At 51.8% G+C, this 18421-nt stretch overlaps 1 protein-coding gene across 1 annotated transcript in view; it reads left to right on the plus strand.

Annotated features, from left to right (window-relative positions):
• Positions 1 to 18103, plus strand: part of LOC144721637 (T-cell leukemia homeobox protein 1-like) — a 33711-nt gene extending 15608 nt beyond the window's left edge. The window contains exon 3 of the mRNA XM_078599440.1: positions 17858 to 18103. Within this exon, the coding sequence (XP_078455566.1) occupies positions 17858 to 18080 (223 nt within the window). The 3' untranslated portion in view covers positions 18081 to 18103. The remainder of the gene's footprint in view (positions 1 to 17857) is intronic.
• Positions 18104 to 18421: the final 318 nt, after the last annotated feature.

The raw sequence follows: 18421 nt of genomic DNA on the forward strand, positions 1-18421 counted from the left end.
TTAACGGTGGCGCATCCGCACAAATAACAAACAACTCAAGTCCATTCATCAACAACATTGAGGCTGATCGTAAATGTGACGTGCTGACGTTTGTCTTGCTGTCTCGTGCGTCTCCATGGCCACAACATTATTTGCAAGAATCGCAAGTACAGACGCTACGTCGTGCGTACGTTCTCGTACGGCAGCGATATCGGAATTAGCAGCAAGCGGAATCCTCATGAGCAATATGCACGCACGCACACGCACACATATATACTTGCACTAAGACAATGCGTTGCTGCGTCAGCGATTGTTCGTCAGTTTAACCCTTTCGTCCATGTATGCACCGCACAGGAAACGCATGGAGTGTAGACATGCGTGTGTATGTATCTTATATATGTCTACACACACGTGGTACAGAATGTAATAATACAGAGCAGCGTTGCGTGCGGTATGCGGTCAATTTCACGGTAGCGGAATTACAACTTAGTGCAAAACATCAAGGCCACCGCGAAAGTGAACAGAAGCGTTATCTGGGTCTCTGCTAGTTTCTACGTGTTCCTGCACCGCGGCGGTTGTTACAATGTACGAGTGCTCATTTCATCACCGTGTCTACTATGGCCTGCATTGAGCTTGTAATTCCGTTGCCGTGGAATGGCCCACGTGTTTATTTTTTTGTGTCGTGTACGTATGTGCCGCGAACTTCTTTCGCACCGTACGTAGCCAACCGTGCTAATCGGAGGCGCTGGGGAATGGCAACAAACGCAAAACATTAAATCAGCAGTCTGGGTGGGGCAGTGGTGTGGGTGGGGTAGCGGTAGTGCGGTTGCGAGCGAACTGTGCTACGAACCCGGCGACTCGAGGTTCAATTCCCGATCATTGGCAATAAGCGGCGAATATTTGAACCGGTCACGGGTTTCCCCTGGTCGACTCAGCCTTAAAAAAAATAGACAAAGGCGGCAGGGGGTGGTGTTGGCCACCCACCCCTCCCTCCCTCGTGTGCCGTTCCGGCCTTCATAGGCGCTCGCTAACAGCACTTGCCCACAACAGTCTGTTAAATAATGTACGGGGCGGGTCGTTGTCTTTGTGTAAACGTACGAACATTTCCTATTCCCCGAGAAGGATAATTGGCCGAAACGTCGTGATGTTATTTTCTTTATCTCGAATCTTTACGCACAAATAATGGCAGATCCCTCGTCTGCTCTCGTGCACATATTAAGACCGGCACGGCACACGAAGGGGGTGGTGTGTCGAGCACCACGGCCGGCCGGACACCTTTGTATCCCCAGTTAGATACTCGTGTCAAGGCTGAGCCGATCGCAGGGGATGCCCAGTCCACGTTAATATTCCACTTGAACCACCCACGTTGGTTATGATCGGGGATCGAACCCACATCGCCGGGATCGTGAATGTCACGGTCTTTAAACAACTCACGCCACCGCTCTCCCAACTCGCTGCGCACAGGCGATGCCACAACCACTGTGCTTGTGCCAGGCCAAGTGCACTTGGAGACTTCGTGGATGTGTGAGCTCTCGCACAGGACAGACCCAGATGTCACGGGTTAAATGTATAGATGCACCTCCCCATCACTTGCACTGAGCACCGTGCCAACTTGCTGCTTACGCGCGTGCGTGTGTGCGCGTATGGGGAACGGTGATGTAGTAGTTGGCGCACTGCGCGACTGAACCCCGCGGTCTCGGTGCGATTCGCGACTCCGTCAATCCCTGGCTCGTGATATCAGAGCCGGGTTCTGGGTCTCCCGTAATTTGGCTCGATCTTAAAAAAAAAAACACCTGGTGCGGAGTGTAAAACATCGCCACGTTGGAGAGACAAAGGCGGCCGAGCGTGATGCAACTACCCCCTCGTGCGCGCCCTGTAGACCGTTATAGGCATCACGCACTTGACCCATGAAAAACTACACAGAGAAGGGGGCGGTGGAAATCGTTGTCGCTTTCACGTGCAGCATTAACATGTTTCTGTGTAAGGGTGTGAGCGCGAAACGTAAATGCGTCCCCCCCCCCCCCCCCACTTCGCGCGCTGATTCTATTCATGGCGACGCCTCCTCTGCTCGTGCGCGGGCCGAGTGCGTTCGCTGTTAGCGCCTCGACTCGCGGCGCGCTGAGTGACGCGGAAACTAAAGGGGCCCGCACGGGTACCCCCCCCCCAACCACCACCACCTCTATACCCCCACCCTCATCCCACTACTCTCACCCCCACCGCCTCCACAACCAATGACCACCCCAACCCAAAGACAAAGATCGCCCCCCCCGTAGAGCCTTGTAACAACAGGCTGTTGGGACCAAGTGCTGTTAGCGAGGAGCTATGAATGCACGGCACACGAGGGGTGGTGGTGGTTGAGTGGTCAGCGCCACTAATCTCACTCATTCAATCGCCCCGACTCCCACCTTACCCATTCACTACCCCCCCAACACCACCCCCCACACGCAACCCACTACCCCCCCCCCATACCCTCTACTGCACCCCCCCCAGCACCCGGGCGCAAATAGCAGAGAGCGACACGTGATGTCAACGAGTCCGTCTCTGTACACGACACGCACGGCCCTTTCGTCCATCCACTGCTGGGTGAGGGCCTCCCCACGCCGTGCGGAGGTATCGTGGGAGTTGTTTTGACAGTGCGGGTTGCTGAATGCGTGGAGCGTACGCGTGGGTGCATAGCAAGTACAGTACAATGGATCTTGCATGCCCCTGTGCCACTGCTTGGCTTCCATGACCCGCCGAGGTCGGGCGCATTGTGGGTGATTCAGGTCATTGGCAAAGTCTCGGGGTGTTTGTTTTTATTTCTCGACAACGCGCGTTCGCAGTGATGCGCAGGCACAATTAAGAGCGCGAGACTCAACACATTTGTCAAAGTCACTAACGACGAGAAGCATCGGGAGTCGGCGGCGTTTGGGGCAACGGCCCTTCCGCATTGCACGTCCACGATTTGTAAATTATTGATGTGCTTCCATCGCGCACGCTATGTTGCCTGTTGTTTTTCTGTCTTTCGTGTTACGGTCGAGGAGCTTACAAAAGACAAAGATGTCCCGTATAGCCTTAAACAGACTGTTGGGGCAAGTACTGTTAGCGAGCACCTATGGAGGCCGAAACGGTCTCCATAGGTGCTCGGCCGCCTTTGTCTCCCCAGGGTCGATGTTTACACACCGCACCAGATACTCATTTGAGGCTGAGTCGACCTAGGGGAGGCCCAGAACCGGTTCAGATATTCGTCGCAGAGGGGGAATCGAACCGGGGTCGCCAGGTTCGTAGCGCAGCGCGCAAACCACTTCACTACCGCGACCCACACGTGCAGGTTCAATACCCTGTCCAGGAATTGATCGATTGTCTGAAAATTGAAAATTGCGAGAAGTGGCGTGACTTACTTATGGGGTACGTTGATATATTGTTGTGTTGCGTCGGGGTTTTTGTTGTCGACTATTGTTAATGTGCTTGAGCGATCTTGATCGCGCTCTCATTAAAGTGACTCGTGTGTTGTAACTGCTGCGGTAGCATTTACTCTCGGGGCGTGTGGATAGTGTTAAAGGGTCGGTTACATCATCGCCGTCTTCATTGCAACATTATTTCCTTGCAAAAAAAAAAGTGACTCTTTGCCTTTGCGGGCACTCGGCTCGTTTACGATGTACAGTCTAGACTGTGTTCGTGTGTACTGTTCGTGTGTACTGTTCGTGTGTACTGTTCGTGTGTATTGTTCGTGTGTACTGTTCGTGTGTACTGTTCGTGTGTACTGTTCGGGTACACGTGTGTGGGTAGCTGGAGTCATCAACCGGTGTTGTGGACAAATTCTGGATAAAACAGTTTAAATTTACGTCCACACCTCTGTCGTAGGCCATGCGCCTATAACTCTTTCACAAAAAAATATAATTCCGCAGCATTTGAAGCAAATCTCTTGACGTAGCTTAGCCGATATCAATGAACACAACTTGATTCTGCTTTCATTTGGGTGCGAACGTCAGCACTGGCGAGACAAAGGCGGCCGGGGGTGGTTGCTGGCCACCCACCCCCTTCATGTGCCGTGCCGGCCTTCATCGGTGCTCGCCAACAGCACTAGTCCCCAACAGTCTGCTGTTAAAGGCTGTACGGGGGATTTGTTTTTGTCTTTGTGCCCCTTTGGTGGAGGTGTGCACTCGCAATGTTGAGACGTTAAGATTGGAACTGGCTCCTTCAGAAGTAATGCGTGCACGAACTTTCCGCGTCGACCAACTTGCTCCCCATTCAATTACAATTTTAACGCGTGCCACGCTGCACGCGTCCGATGATTGTTAAACACGTATCGCGCGTCGTGCTAAGAAGCAATGGACGCTGTCTGCGCGAATATGGCCTGTTCGAGTTAAGATTGAGATCTCATTGTGCGAGGAGGGGGGAGGGATACGCTGCGCAGGGAGTCTAATTTAATCCCTTGCACCAGAGCCCGTGTCACGAGTACGCTCGATGTTACCGCGTGGTGTGTACGGGAAGACACAACCAGACACCCACTGACGCCGATCCCCGACCCTCTACACACGGGCAGACAGAACGCCTCTCACACCCTCATTCGATAAATTGTCGCGAATCATATCAAACAACCGATATTTTTGCGACTCGCTTGGCACGCTATTGTTTTTATTGCGTCTTGTGTTCGATGTGTATCTGTCTCGTGCCACGAGTGTTTGCCACAAATGGAACCACAATACCTCTCCCTGATCTTGTCAAGGAGCATAAACCATCGCGCCAGCTCCGGTCATCTTCACAGCAGCGGCTTTTGGCGAACCCTCGCACAAAGACGATCGTCGCATCGCGCGCTTTTCAGATGCTCTTCTACGGCCGTCTGGAACGCTCTCCCTTCCGATGTTAGGAAGTCACCGGAGCTATGCACTTAAACATCGTCTCGATTGAAACCTCGTTTCTTTAGAACTGCTTTTTTTTGTTTAGTTGCTTGTACTTCCACCGCACCTCCGATCAGCATGGCTGGCTACGTACGGTGCGAAAGAAGTTCAACGCACGTACGCGAGCGCAAACGGTAGCGTGATCAGCATATATCAGCCACTTACGTGACAATGGGTGGATGGTTGCCCGCGCGGTTAAGTTGCACGGCTCTTGAGCCTGAGGAGTCGATATTCGTCGGATGAACCGAAGGCAACGTTAAATCCCTCACAAGTAAATTACATTACGCACGCACGCACGCGCACGCGTATGGATATCGAGCGCTTCTAAACAGTGGTAAAAAAAACAACCTATCATGATAATTATAAACTAACGAGTAAAATTACTTTCGTCATGCGATATTGCCAATTAAAATCCTATAGTGACGATTGCAAATCCTATAGGGATAGTTATGATAACAATATAATTGTACAGGGTGCAATACGGATTGAAAGATTTAGTGGCAGTGACGAATGCATCGGAAGATGTTGTAATATGGCCCCACGGTCGGCAGATGTGTTACAAGATATGTCTGTATGTACCGCATCATCATCATCATTAGCCTTGCTGGATGAAAGACTCTAGGAATATCATTAATACAGCCATCGATTGTATTCATCACCACGTAAACAATGTTGAGCTCACCAGGCTGTGAGTCTTTGCTAAGGACTGCAACGCATTCAGTCAGTATCGCTCATGACACTCCAGGACATCACGCACTGTGTACGCCCTACTAAGCTTGTTATGCAACGTTACCGTATACGATGTGTGCATAAAAAGAAATCTACCATTAGCTCAGTGCTACTATTTTTAGCTTCTCGTGCTCAAAAAAAAGAAACCCGCTCTTGACCTCGCGTCCCACACGTGAGTGTCATAAATACATCATGCGTGCATTCACACAAAGACAAAGAGCCCCCGTATAGCCTTAGCAGACTGTTGGGGCAATTGCTGTGAGTGAGTAGCACCTATGAAGGCCACCACGGCACACGAGGGGGTGGATGTCCAACACCACGCCCGGCCGCCTTTGTCTCCCCAATGGCGATGTTTACACACCACACCAGATACTCATTTGAGGTTGAGTCGACCTAGAGGAGGCCCAGGAACCATTCAGATAAATCGTCGCTGGTGTTGGGCCGTGAGTGGGAATCGAACTTGGGTCGCCGGTTTCGTAGCGCAGTGCGCTAACCACTGCACGAACGCTTCCCATAGGATACGCAGACACACTCACGCACAGCACCACGCCCGGCCGCCTTTGTCTCTCTAGTGGCGACACTAACACATCGCACCGTATGGGGGAGGCCAATGGCAAGTTGTGATATACCGCTAATATTAACCGTGGCTGGGAATCTAACTCAGTCGGCCCAGCTTATAGAGCAATGTGCTCACCACGTACATATGTACAAAGACAAATATCCTCCGTATAGCCTGCACAGAGTGTTGAGGCAAGTGTGGCTAGCGAGCACCTATGAAGGCCATGTATACACGCATGCATGCGCACACACACTATCAGTACAGATAAGATGCCTACAAAGTGGTGCTTATTGTTACAGATATAGAGGGAATGTCCACGTAGTGCTTAAACCACAGCGCGAGCTCTCCCCAACCCAACTGCTACCCATAAAGGCACTCGGTCATACACACACAGACAAAGATCCCCCGTATAGCCTTTGAAACAGACTTGGGGCAAGTGCTGTTAGTGAGCATCGGCACGGCACACGAGGAAGGGGTGGGTGGCCAGCTCCACGCCCGGCCGCCTTTGTTTCACGAATGCTGATGTGTACACACCGTACCAGGTACTCATTTGATGCTGAGCTGACCTAGGGGATGCCCAGAACCGGTGCAAACATTGCAACTGTTATCGCTCGTGAGCGGGAATTGAACTCGGTTCGCCGGATTCGTAGCGCAGTGCGCTAACCACTAACACCACCGCTCTCCATTCACACACTCGTGTGTGTATATACACACACTCGTGTGTGTGTATATACACACAGACCCACACACGACAAGCGTGCACAAAGGTTAGAGCGCAGACACAACGCCACATTTTAATACAGAAGGGATGTTCGATCGCTTTGTCTGCATCTTTCCCTGTTTGCCCGCTCTCTAGACAAAGATCCCCCGTATAGCCTGTAACAGACTGTTGGGGCAAGTTCTGATAGAGAGCACCTATGAAGGCCGGAACGGCACACGAGGGGGGTGGGTGGCCAGCACAATGCACCAGGTACTAATTTGAGGCCGAGTCGACCTAGGGGGGGCCCAGGGCCGATTCACTGATGTTGGTCTTGAGCGGCACGCGAACTGGGGTCGCGCTAAACGCTACAACTACCGCTCCCCACCACCACCATCACCACCACCACCATCATCATCAGCATCCTTCCCTCCTCCGTTTCGTTCCCTGCGCTCGTTCAAAGGCTCCTCGTCTGCGTTTTGACACTGCACGGGGGGCCCCCCTCCCGCACACCCCCCCCCCCCCCTCGGAGCGCCGCGCCAGCCAGTGGCGACGGTCGTGCTCAGACTAAACAAGCGCACGAGCGGTCCGCATGCCTGCGCGGATTAGCGGGTCAACCGCGTTTATGGAGTCACCACAACAGCGGGAGCGACTGCTTTGAAACACCGGACAGAGTCCGCGCTGCACGCGAGGGCGCACGCATGAACAAAAAAGACAAAGACCTCCCCCCCCCCTCACCCCCCACCCCGTATAGCGTTCACATACTTTAGGGGCAAGTGCTGTTAGCGAGCGCCAATGAAGGTCCGGCACGGCGCACGAGGATAGGGGTGAGTGGCCAGCACCACGCCCGACCGCCTTCGCTTCCCCAATACGCGCGTGTGTTTGTGCACACCGCACCAAGTACTCACTCAAGGGGCCGGATCGACAGCGGGCAAGACACGGGGCCGGTTTCAAACGTCTCACATTTTGTTGGTCGCAAGCGAATTCGCAGCACAGCGCGTTAACCGCTGCGCCGCCACTCCCCCCCCCCCTCTACCAGACACGCGCGCGATGGCCCTCAGTACATAAAGCACCACGAGTGCGTCAGGAGTCGCGCTCTAACCCGTGGCATTGCGTGAGCAGTGAGGAACGCGGCGGCGCGGGGGGGGGGGTGCAGTCGTCTGGTGCCTGCACCCAGCGCCGCCGCCGCCGCCGCCGAGTTCCGAGAGCTGGCAACGCGTTCCGAGCGCGCGCCACTCGACGCGGCGACGATGATGACGACGACGACGTTTTTAACCAGCAGCAGCGGAGCGGCGCGTACCCGGCAAAAGTGTGTGCGTGTGTGCGTGTGTGTATGTGTGTGTGTATGTGTGTGTGTATGTGTGCGTGTGTGCGTGTGTGTATGTGTGTGTGTATGTGTGTGGGGAGCTGTAGTGTAGTGGTTAGCGCGCTGCGCTACGAACCCGGCGACCCGGGTTCGATTTCCGCTCACGGCCAACACCGGTGACGATTATCTGAACCGGTCATGGGCCTCCCCCTATGTCGACTCAGCCTCAAATGAGTACGTGGTGTGGCGTGTAAGCATCGCTACTGGGGATACAAAGGCGGCTGGGCGTGGTGTTAGCCACCCACCCCCTCGTGTACCGTTCCGGCCTTCATCGCTGCTCGCTAACAGCACTTGCCCCCAACAGTCTGCTAAGGCTATACGGGGGATCTTTGTCTTGACATTGTGTGCGTTGTGGGGAACGGTGGCGCAGTGGTTAGCGCAGCGCGCTACGAACTAGGCAAGCCCCCGGGTTCGATTTAACGCTCGCGACCCAATAGCAGTGGCCAATACTTGATCCGATCCTGGGCCTCCCCTAGGTCGGACTCGGTCTTAAATGAGTATCTGATGCGCTGTGTAAAGGCCATCGCTGGGAAGACAAAGGCGTCCGGGTGTGGTATTGGCCACCCACTCGTGTGCAGTGCCAGCCTTCATCGGTGCTGGCTAACAGCATTTGCCACAACCGTCTGCGAAGGATATTTGTGGAATATGTCTTTGTTGTTTGTGTATTAATGCGTGGCGAGTGTCTGGTGCGGCATGTCAACGTCGGCATTGGGGGGGGGGGGGGGGGAGACAAATACGATTGGGCGTGCTCTTGGCCACGATAACTCCCGTACACTGTGTCGGCATTAACGTCTATGTTGCACTTCTTCCGCATGTATTCGCTAACATCGCTTGACACCAACTGTTGCCTTCGTACGCGTGTGCCGATGTTCAACTAAGAACCCGGGGGTATGGTGAGGGTGTGAGGGGCGAGCGGTGGCGCAGTGGTTAGCGCACCGCGCTACAAAATCGATTTCACCCCAAGTTCGTTTCGCGGCCACGAACTGCCAACATCGGTGACGAGTGACATCAGAGCCTAGCCCCGAACCTCCGCTTGGTGGATGCGGTCTTAAAGTGTGGGGGGGGGGGGATGGAAAGACAAAGTCGGCGAGGGATGTAGTGACGGCCACGTCACGACGTCGACCTCCGTTACCGACGTCCTGAACGTTGGCTTCACTGTCCCCCCCGCAGTCTTGGCGAGTGGGCGGTGATGGAGCCAGGTCCGTGTCAGCGCCTGCCACTCGTGCCCCGTGGTTTAGGCCACGTGCGCTGTTCGCGTATGAGTTTACGATCACAAACGCTCGCATGTAACTAAGCAGCGCCGTAGCTCGAAACCGCGTATGCAGTATATTTTCCTCGATATATGTAACTGATGTGTGTGGCAGTTTTGTATGGCTTCTGTATATATATATTTTTTTTCGTAATGATCGTGCTGTTGGTGACATTGTTCATGCTTTGTTCGACGCATTTATTAATTCAAAGTATTTCGTGACGCGGCTGCTGTTTTGGCAGCGGTGCACAGATACAAACAACACGAGCTTCAACGCATTTGTCAATAACGCCGCGGCTTTAAGAAAGGAAACGTTTTTAACAGGCGACCTCCAAGTCAATGGCCATTCTTCATTTGGTTCATGTGCTATGGAAAAGGTTCATTGCCCGAAACGTCGCCTATTAAATATTTCACTTTTTTGAGGCCACAGTGTTATCGACGAATACGTGATAAGTTGTATATATATATTAATTCAAATGTATCGATGTCTAGACATGTGTCTTAATTCGCTATAACCTGTTGAAAATATTTGTTTTAGTTTTACCAAAGATAAACGGGCATTCGGGCTCCCACCGTGCGATTCAATCGCACGGTCTTACCTGTGCGATTGAATCCTCGTGTAAGCAATTAAGACTTGGGAGAGAGAGAGAGATAAAATTGACCCCATAAATTCGATCAACGTATCTTAGCTTTGCGTTAATCAGCGCCTGCCATTGCCCCAACCTCTGGGTCGGCAATGTACGGCTCCTGGGTTGCACGCGGCTCGTTAAGGACTGCTTCCTGACGGTTACTTATCAGGGACCGCCGTCTCGTGTCACCACGTGCGTCGTTGCGGCTCTTGAAATGTTGAGTGGGGGGGGGGTTGTTACCGAATAAAAAAAATGGTTCTTCTCGTTAATTTTGATGCCCAACCCATTCGCCCACATGCCCTGCCTCCCGCTACCCCCCAAACCCCACTCTACCCCCCCAAACCCCACTCTACCCCCCCCCCCCCCTTAACTTTCTACCCCCCTCCGCGACGCATTCCACCCAAGTCAAAATTTCATCCATTCGCGCCGTGACGTCAGCACGCGCTCCCACTTAACGGTCACGTGAACTGTGTGGAGCTGTGGGTTCACGTGTTGGACTTTGACACACGTACTTAAAAGTATGGACACACACCCTGACACATACAAAGACAAAGATCCCCCGTATAGCCTTAACCAGACTGTTGAGACTAGATCTGTTAGCGAGTAGCACCGATGATAGGCCGGGAACGGTACACGTCCGGCCGCCTTTGTCTCCCCAGTGACGATGCTTACATACTACACCAGATACCGATGTGAGGGGGGAGTGCACACACACGCGCACACACGTTCACACAAATATTTACTCAGGCACGCAATGCAGTGCCGTAGAAGACAGTCGTTTACGCAGGGGCATGAGTTGACCACGACTTATTGTATGAATCTCACGCCGATCAGTAGAACGAGTACCTGGTGCGGTGTGTAAACACCGCCACTGGAGAGACAAAGGCGGTCGGGCGTGGTGCTGGCCACCCAAGCCCATCGTGTACCGTTCTGGCCTTCATAGGTGCTCTCGCTAACAGCACTTGCGCCAAAAGTCTGGGGGGTAATTGTTTTTGTTTTGGATGACGAATGTGTGGGAGCGGTGGCGCAGTGATTCGGCAACCGTGTGTGATTACACTGTGGAACACAATTTTTGTTCCTGGGTAGTAAGTGTTATTTATTTTATTGCTTATGCCTAACAAGTATAGAAAATGTCTATTATTCCCCACAAACTTTGCTTTTGTGACCTGGACTTCGTGAACGAAAGACACAAATGCACACCACGTTTTCTCATTGAAAATAGGTACATTTCAAAATATCATTGTCCTGATCAAAAAAGCAAAGTTTGTCGGAAATAATAGCCATTTTCTGTACTTTTGAGGCATGAACAATTAGGAAACAACACTTACTACCCAGGAACAATTTTTTTGTTGTTACACATTGTTTTATACATGTACGGCATTCCAGTCCACGGCTAGCATCAGTGGCAAGTGGTATCAGAATGTGTCCACGAATGCGGCTGAGTTTGAAATGAAGTACCTGCTGCGTGGTGTAAAACATATACATCAACACCGGGAAGACGAGGGTGACCGGGCGAAGTGGCTGCCACACCCACTCCATCGTGCACCGTTCAGACATTAATAGGTGCTCGCTAACAGCGCACTTACCACAAACGTTGTCACGACAGAACGAGAGGGTGGGTGGGGGGAACGTTCACTCTTTGTGTATTGCTGACGAGAAGACAAGTCAAAGATCATTCGGCGAATGAGTAGTGGGGTCTCTTGAAACGACCGCGTGGACATCTGTGAATCTACTTGATATCCGTTGGGAAAAACGAGGTTGGGAGTTCATCGGATTCCTCCAGTATGAACAAATATTCTGATGACTGCTGCCCGCTGGCCACGTGTGCAGTCTTGGTCGCCACGACGTGTCGTGCATTCTCTGTGAAGAACTGGCAAACCAAATCGCGAGATTATCTCCCAGATATTTATTGACTTTAGCGTCACACTCCCAAGGGGAAGCGAGTTTACACCACCGTACTTGATTTCAACTGATGATGGGGCATCGTATATATATACAGTAATGCAGAAATATTTTTTTAGTTTATAGCACGAGACCGAATGCAGCGTAGAACAAGTGGGTTCGTGTAGCCTTCTCTACGAGTGAAACCCATCACTCTCTCGGGCGGTGTATTGTTTCTTCAGGGGTAGGGGAATAGTAGGGGGGGGGATACGCAACATCTGAGATGCGTTGTTTAGTTATCAGCACAAACACGGCTATTTGTGGTGTTGAGTTACCGGCTCCGCAAGCCCGCCTAGGACACCCATTCGAACTTGACCCCCCTCCCCGTCTCTACGTCGCAGAATCAGAACATGTGTTGACACTGGAGGAATCCGACGGGCTCCGAAGCTCTTTTCCACAGACGTAAAACACACGAACTGCATGTACAGGCATTTTTTAATCCACTGCTGGATGAAGCAGCCCCTCCAAACAAAAAATCTGTGTTGGCAATGGGCGGGGGCGGGGTTGTTAAATCGTACTTGAACGTGTTGGTGATGGATGTTGAACTTCTTTCGCACCGTACGTAGCTAACCGTGCCAATCGGAGGTGCGGGTTAGGTGTGGATTGGTGCGGGGTGGAGGGGGAGAGGTAGGCGAACCAAGACCGATTTGAGACGTGACGCGCCACTGATGTTTCCTCGTGGCTGGGAACGGAACTCTGCGGGTTCATCGAGCCCCAGTGCTCGATGCGCCAAGCAGCACGGTGCCACCATGACACCCAGTCACGTCCGAACCCGCACCTCGAGACCCCTTCGTCAACACACATTGACCGGGGCGGTGAAGTATGGTCAAACAACCCCCCCACCCACCACTTAAGATTCCACACGGCGTCGTTGGGAGGCCCTCATCCAGCAGTGGATTGACAGGGCGCCTCCGATTAGCGCGGCAAGTCACGTACGGTGCGATGGAAGTTGAACGTGCATATCCACGTGGTTTTGTGCACACGTTACGAAGGCTGTGTGTGTGTCTCCCCTGCTCGTGTGCAATGGCCGCAGTTGTTTTGGGGGAAAGTGAAGGGGCGGGGGAAGGAGGATCGAAGAGGGGGAGGGGGCCAGGGGGGAGCTAATCAATCACCCTCTCTACCCCGTGCAACGACTCCAAATATTTACAGTCGTAACGGCCAATACAAAGACACTTTTGCTTTCTTAATGTACACACTCACTTGGGCCATCTTTCGCGAGTGGACACTGCGAGCGTCCATCATGCTCCAAGTGAGGGGATGCATTCGTGAGTGTGAGTGTGTGTCTGTCCGCGTATCCTATGGGGAGCGGTGGTGCAGTGGTTAGCGCACTGCGCTACGAACCCGGCGACCCGCCCGAGTTCGAATCCCACTCACGGCCCAACACCAGTGACGATGATCTGAATGGATCCTGGGCTTCCCCTAGGTCGACTCAACCTCAAATGAGTATCTGGTGTGGTTTGTAAACATCGCCATTGGGGAGACAAAGGCGGCCGGGCGTGGTGTTGGACATCTACCCCCTCGTGTGCCGTGCCGGCCTTCATAGGTGCTCGCTAACAGCACTTGCCCCAACAGTCTGTTCAGGCTACACGGGGGATATTTTGTCTGCGTATCCCCTCACCCCCACACCGAATCATCCCAGTGTGGCCCCGCGAATTGAACAATGGCCAAGAGTGATCATCATCATCATCACGATCCAATCGTGAGTCCGGCTATCGAGTGTACAGGCGGTGTAATTGCACCGGCGACAACCACGCCGCTGTGTGTGCGCCATCTGAATTTGTATTATTTCGACGTTGTATTGTAGTCGCTTGCTTCTTGTCCTGCGTCGAATTTTGTTTCTTATTACAATTCTTGTTGTCGTTGCTGCAATGGCATCGCTACAACATTTGGCTTCTAATTTACAGGGTGGTGCAGATGTCACGTGACCCCGTCCCCCACAATGAATTGACCCCGAACATATATTATGTTTTAAATAAACCTTACTTTACAAAAATGATACGTTTTAGAGAATTCAATGGGGGAGGTGGGGGGGGGTGCTCATGAGACATCTGGACCAACCTGTATATGTAATTTGTGTACAAATCGAGAAACATGCATTAGGGGTATTCCTACAAACTCGATTAAATTGATGCACGCGCACGTCGCGAGCCTCTTTTACAACCGAGGTCAATCGATGCGGCTACTCCGAGTGCACGAGCCGCCACTAGCTACAGAGGCTCGGGGGGCAGCAGCATGCACCCAGCCAATGTGATAGTGCCAACAGATAGTGAACTATCTGTAGGCTGCGGTTACATATAAAGTGACTTTGAAATACAACGATTAAAGGGAAGGTTAATTTAGATCAATATTCTAAAAAGCAATGTAATTTTTCGATTTAAAGCTTTCGTGACTGCAGGGATTCATCTTCTTGGTTCTTTCGGTAAAGTCACGTAGAAGGGAAGTAATAAAATAATAAAAATAAAACATAATAAAATCAAATAATTCTCACGACGTTTCGGCTACAACGCAAGCAGCCGTCCTCAGGTGAAGAATGAGACACTGCCAAGCTAGGAGCTTATATATAAGCTGAGTTGGAGGTGGAAGAAGAAGAGAGCCTTAACAAAAGAATGTGCATATCAAGAGGAATTTAGCATATTCATGGGAAATGCGTAGGAGGTGGGCGGGGGGGTTTCAAAGTCATATTATGGCCATGCATTATGGTGTTGCTTATCCTGCATAATGCATGGGCATAATATGACTTTGAAACCCCCCCGCCCACCTCCTACGCATTTCCCATGAATATGCTAAATTCCTCTTGATATGCACATTCTTTTGTTAAGGCTCTCTTCTTCTTCCACCTCCAACTCAGCTTATATATAAGCTCCTAGCTTGGCAGTGTCTCATTCTTCACCTGAGGACGGCTGCTTGCGTTGTAGCCGAAACGTCGTGAGAATTATTTGATTTTATTATGTTTTATTTTTATTTTTTTATTACTTCCCTTCTACGTGACTTTACCGAAAGAACCAAGAAGAGCACTGTAATTGTTAATAATTTAACATTTCAAAATGGAAATGCATATAACTATTTCATTGTTCGTGAGTTAATTAATTTAGTACCAATAGTGCGTATATGAGGGATGCATTGCCATTGATTGAAATGGGTCAAAATACAAATCGATGTGTTGGGGATCATTTTGGTATAAATAGCAGAGAAGGTGGTTGGTTAATGAATCACCACGTGAGTGAACACGCTAATTTTACATATCACATCATAGAGTACTGGTTTCAGACTTGACATCGAATTTTCATGATGTAAATGCTGCGTAAAGTGCTACATGATAGAGAGAAAACTTTCCCGAGTTCCAAAATACTTCGTCTTTTCTCGTTTGCCTATTTACTCCTCATTAAAATACGAATGAACTCAAACGCGTCCCACGTGACGCGCAATTAACGGCGTCTGCGATAACGGAGTCGATTGAAGTTAAGATTGAGATCTCGGCGAGCGCGTGAAGCGGACAAAGTTCATTGTTTCTCGCGTCACGTGGGACATGTTGAACAATCATCGGGCGCGTGCAGCATCGGAACGACTGGATTTGCATTTGAATGGGGAGTAAGTAAATTGGTGGATGTCGCGTGATGGTGGGTCCCGATCACTGGAGTTTTGGAATCGCTGCTTGATGTTGAGAGCACCGCTGCGTGTTATCGAGGACTCTGTCCTGGCACGGGTAGCGAACTGCTATAAAACTCTGCGATCCCAAGATCGATGAGGAATATCGGAACCGTTATGGGCTTTCCCTAGGTCGACTCAGCCTTAAAACGAGTACCTGGACATCTGTGAAAAAGAGATTAGAGGCTCATCGGATTCCTCCAGTCTAAATAACGATTCTGATTCTGTAAAAAAGATTGTCTAATGCACATCAGCATTAGGGAGACGTACGTACGCACGCCTCGTGTGCGGTGATAGGTGCTCGCTAACAGCACTTGCCCCAAAAGTCTGGTAACGGCTATACGGGGGATCTTTGTATTTGTCTTAAAGTAGTGGCATTGTGGAGAGGGCTATATAGGCCCACTACATATTTTAGAAACGCAAAGTATCTCAACTAGGTTCACTAAACACGTGACTGAAACCGCTGTACGTGTGTACGTGTATATAGAACTATACACCTACAACATCACACAGAAGGCCTATTGTTCACCCAGCATGTTTTGACTCTCTTCGTCCGTGATGTCTCGATCTATAACACAGACCACACACAGACATCATTCTAATCAGAATATTTATTTATACTGTAGGAATCCGATGAGCTATAAATAAATACATACTCTGATTCTAAGGCGCGCGACTACAGACAGATATTACGTTCTCAAACATATATTTTCTGGATTAAGTGCTATTTATTCGGTTGAACATTTTTTTGTTAGATCGATTACACGGATACGATAAAAATAGATATTGGGTCAACACGGGTTTGATGGTGATAGCGGAGAGCAAAGTCAACCTAGAGGGCGGGGGTCTGGTGGAAACTGGTGTGGGGGGCCCCATGTAATGACTAGCATCAGGAGGGGCCCATGGCAACCACGCTGGAGTTTTGGGGAAACCCCACGCATTTCGCACATGGATGTTGTGTGCGTGTCTGTGTGTGCGTGTCTGTGTGTGCGTGTCTGTGTGTGCGTGTCTGTGTGTGCGTGTCTGTGTGTGCGTGTCTGTGTGTGCGTGTCTGTGTGTGCGTGTCTGTGTGTGCGTGTCTGTGTGTGCGTGTAGTGTAGCGGTTAGCGCGCTGCACTATCAACCCGGCCACCCGGGTTCGATTCCCGCTCATGGCCAACAACCGGTCCCGGGCCTCCCCTAGGTCGACTTAGCCTCAAATGAATACCTGGTGCGGTGTAAACATCGCCACTAGGGAGACAAAGGCGGTCGGGCGGGGTGCTGGCCACCCTTCCCCTCGTGTACCGTTCCAGCCTTCATAGGTGCTCGCTAACAGCACTTGCCCCTAGTCGGTTAAGGCTATACGGGGGATCTTTGTCTGTGTGTAGCGGTTAGCGCGCTGCGCTACGAACCCGGCCAACCGGGTTCAATTCCCGCTCACGGCCAACAACCAGTGACGATTAACTGAACCGGTCCTGGGCCTCCCTTAAGTCGACTCGGCCTCAAATGAGTACCTGGCGTGGTGCGTAAACATCACCACTGGGGAGACAAAGGCGGCCGGGCGTGGGGTTGGCCCACTCACCCCCTCGCGTGTCGTGGCGGCTTTAATAAGTGCTCGCTAACAGCAACCTGTTGCAGGCTATACGGAGGGGTCTTTGTGCTGGCACGTGTCTCCTTGACCCTCGTGCTTATCTACCCGATGTGTATTTAAGTTGTTCATGTGCAGTACATATATATACTGTACCCTGGGTGGGCAGCGGAGGACACCGCCGCAAAAATCCATTGTTGTAGGGGTCGTCCGACGCGCATGCGCACCGTTTTATTATTATTATCATCATCAGGGCTTAATTTCCCACTAGATATGATACGGAACACTGCTAAGAATGGCTTGGGTAGTGATTATGGGCGTAAGGCACTACCACTAGAATACACGGTATGCCTAATCACAATGAATCCTCTGGCATTGCGCCCGTTGTATTTCGACAATCCAAATGAACACGTGTGTGTGTGTCGTTATCACGAGAGCACACACTAAGGCGAGTTTGATGTGCCGTGGCAAAAGCCCCCAAAACAAATATATATTTCCCGGAACGGCGTTCCGAACTGTTGCGGCTAAAAAAAACCCACAAAATCACTGGGTTACTGTGATGACCGCCGGGCCCATTAGCAGTGCGGTGCAATGCAATGCGTTCCGCTCTTCGCAGGCGGCAGACGGCGGAGGAGCGCGAAGCGGAGCGGCAACAGGCGAACCGCATCATGATGCAGCTGCAGCAGGAAGCCTTTCAGAAGAGCCTCAGCCAGCCCGTCAACCCGGACCCGCTGTGTCTGCACAACGCGTCGCTCTACGCCCTGCAGAACCTCCAGCCCTGGGCAGAGGAGAGCCCTGGCAAGATCACGTCCGTCTCGTCAGTCGCCTCCGTGGTCTAGACGTGGGCCCCGGAGTCGTCCTAAGCAAGGCGGGGGAGGGGGGGGGGGCAGTGTAAGGAAGGTTGGAGGTGTGGGGAGGATGGGGCCCGGCCGGCTGGCTGCAGTCGCCGAGAGAGACAAAGACGGCGAGCGAACCATCTATAGAAAGAGGAGCAACTGGGATTGTCAACAGCGCTCGTTCATGTTGCGGGTGGGAGGGGGGTGGGCAGACAAAGGCGCAATCGGTGTGCGGCTGTGCGTGTTGCGCACGAGGCTACGCGTGGACTTGCAATCAGCTTGGAGGGACTTGCATGGGCCAACGTCAAGATGAGCAGCCGGAGTAGGCTGCGCGTGTGCCCGTG

Source organism: Lampetra planeri, chromosome 12 (genome assembly GCF_965212315.1).
Source record: "Lampetra planeri chromosome 12, kcLamPlan1.2.h2, whole genome shotgun sequence".
NCBI lineage: Eukaryota > Metazoa > Chordata > Hyperoartia > Petromyzontiformes > Petromyzontidae > Lampetra > Lampetra planeri.